Source organism: Hyalella azteca, unplaced genomic scaffold (assembly GCF_000764305.2).
Source record: "Hyalella azteca isolate HAZT.00-mixed unplaced genomic scaffold, Hazt_2.0.2 contig5036, whole genome shotgun sequence".
Taxonomy (NCBI): domain Eukaryota; kingdom Metazoa; phylum Arthropoda; class Malacostraca; order Amphipoda; family Hyalellidae; genus Hyalella; species Hyalella azteca.
In genome coordinates, this window is record NW_025935241.1 from 8606 (window position 1) to 10225 (window position 1620).

The following is a 1620-nucleotide window of genomic DNA, read 5'->3' on the forward strand; positions in this document are numbered from 1 at the left end:
ATATCTCATTGCTGACAGTATATCTCCTGTCTCTTATACACATCTGAAGATGAGTGAGGGAAGAATAGTGATGGAAGATGAGTGAGAGAAAAGGAGTGAGGGAAAAGGAGTGAGGGAAGATGAGTGAGAGAAAAGGAGTGAGGGAAAAGGAGTAAGGGAAGAGGAGTGAGAGAAAAGGAGTGAGGGAAAAGGAGTAAGGGAAGAGGAGTGAGAGAAAAGGAGTGAGGGAAAAGGAGTGAGGGAAAAGGAGTAAGGGAAAAGGAGTGAGAGAAAAGGAGTGAGGGATAAGACTAGTGGTAAAAAATTAGGGTGAGGATTTAGGGTGGGGAATGCGGCTGGGAATGAGAGTGGGGAATGAGTATGGGTAAAGAGGGTGTAGAATGAGAGAGGGGATTGTAGGTAGAGATTGAGGAGTAGAAATAAGGAGTAAGGAAGGATGGCTGGGGTGAGGGGGATGGGTGGAGGGGAAAGGGGCAAGAATAAGAACGTAGAAAATTGCTGGCATTCAATTTTTATGATTTTCAGCAACGGCGTAATTAAATTAGCGCGCCCTGCGCGCATCACAAGCATTCAAAAGTCGTCAATAGTCGACTAAGTCTTCATAAGTCACCACAAGTCATCACAAGTCACCACAAGTCACCACAAGGCATCACAAGTCATAACAAGTCACCACAAGTCTAACAAGTCATCACAAGTCATCACAAGTCATAACAAGTCACCACAAGTCACCAGAAGTCATCAAAAGTCACCATAAGTCGCCACAAGTCATCACAAGTCACCACAAGTCACTACAAGTTATCACAAGTCACCACAAGTCACTACAAGTCATCACAAGTCATAACAAGTCATCACAAGTCACCACAAGTCATAACAAGTCACCAAAAGTCACCAGAAGTCATCACAAGTCACCATAAGTCACCACAAGTCATCACAAGTCACCACAAGTCATCACAAGTCACCACAAGTCACTACAAGTTATCACAAGTCACCACAAGTCACTACAAGTCATCACAAGTCATAACAAGTCACCAAAAGTCACCAGAAGTCATCACAAGTCACCATAAGTCACCACAAGTCATCACAAGTCATCACAAGTCATAACAAGTCATCACAAGTCATCACAAGTCACCACAAGTCACTACAAGTCATCACAAGTCATCACAAGTCACCATAAGTCACCACAAGTCATCACAAGTCACCACAAGTCATCACAAGTCACCACAAGTCACCACAAGTCATCACAAGTCATCACAAGTCATCACAAGTCACCACAAGTCACTACAAGTCATCACAAGTCATAACAAGTTACCACAAGTCACCACAAGTCACCACAAGCTGTCTCTTATACACATCTAGATGTGTATAAGAGACAGCGTACGTATTGCGCGGTGAGGTCATGAATGTGGTCGTTGCCAAGCCAGAACTCGCCAGCGAGGTTCCCGAAGCCATACTTGTAGTCTTGCCAGTCACGCAGGAAGTCCACGGAACCGTCCAGACGACGTTGTAACACCTGTTGCAGAGAACGGCAGAGTCGTCATAGTACCTCTTTAACGTCAGAGAGGTCCTCGAAATTCTTCAATAATAATCGAATCGTCTAAGAAAAGTCTCTTATACACATCT

General features: G+C 44.3%; 1 protein-coding gene across 1 annotated transcript in view; it reads right to left on the reverse strand.

Annotated features, from left to right (window-relative positions):
• Positions 1 to 1620, reverse strand: part of LOC108679148 — a gene marked incomplete at its 3' end in the record, with an annotated part of 13233 nt that overhangs the window by 8556 nt on the left and 3057 nt on the right. The window contains exon 2 of the mRNA XM_047880236.1: positions 1379 to 1510. Coding sequence (XP_047736192.1) covers positions 1379 to 1510 — 132 coding nt within the window. The remainder of the gene's footprint in view (positions 1 to 1378; positions 1511 to 1620) is intronic.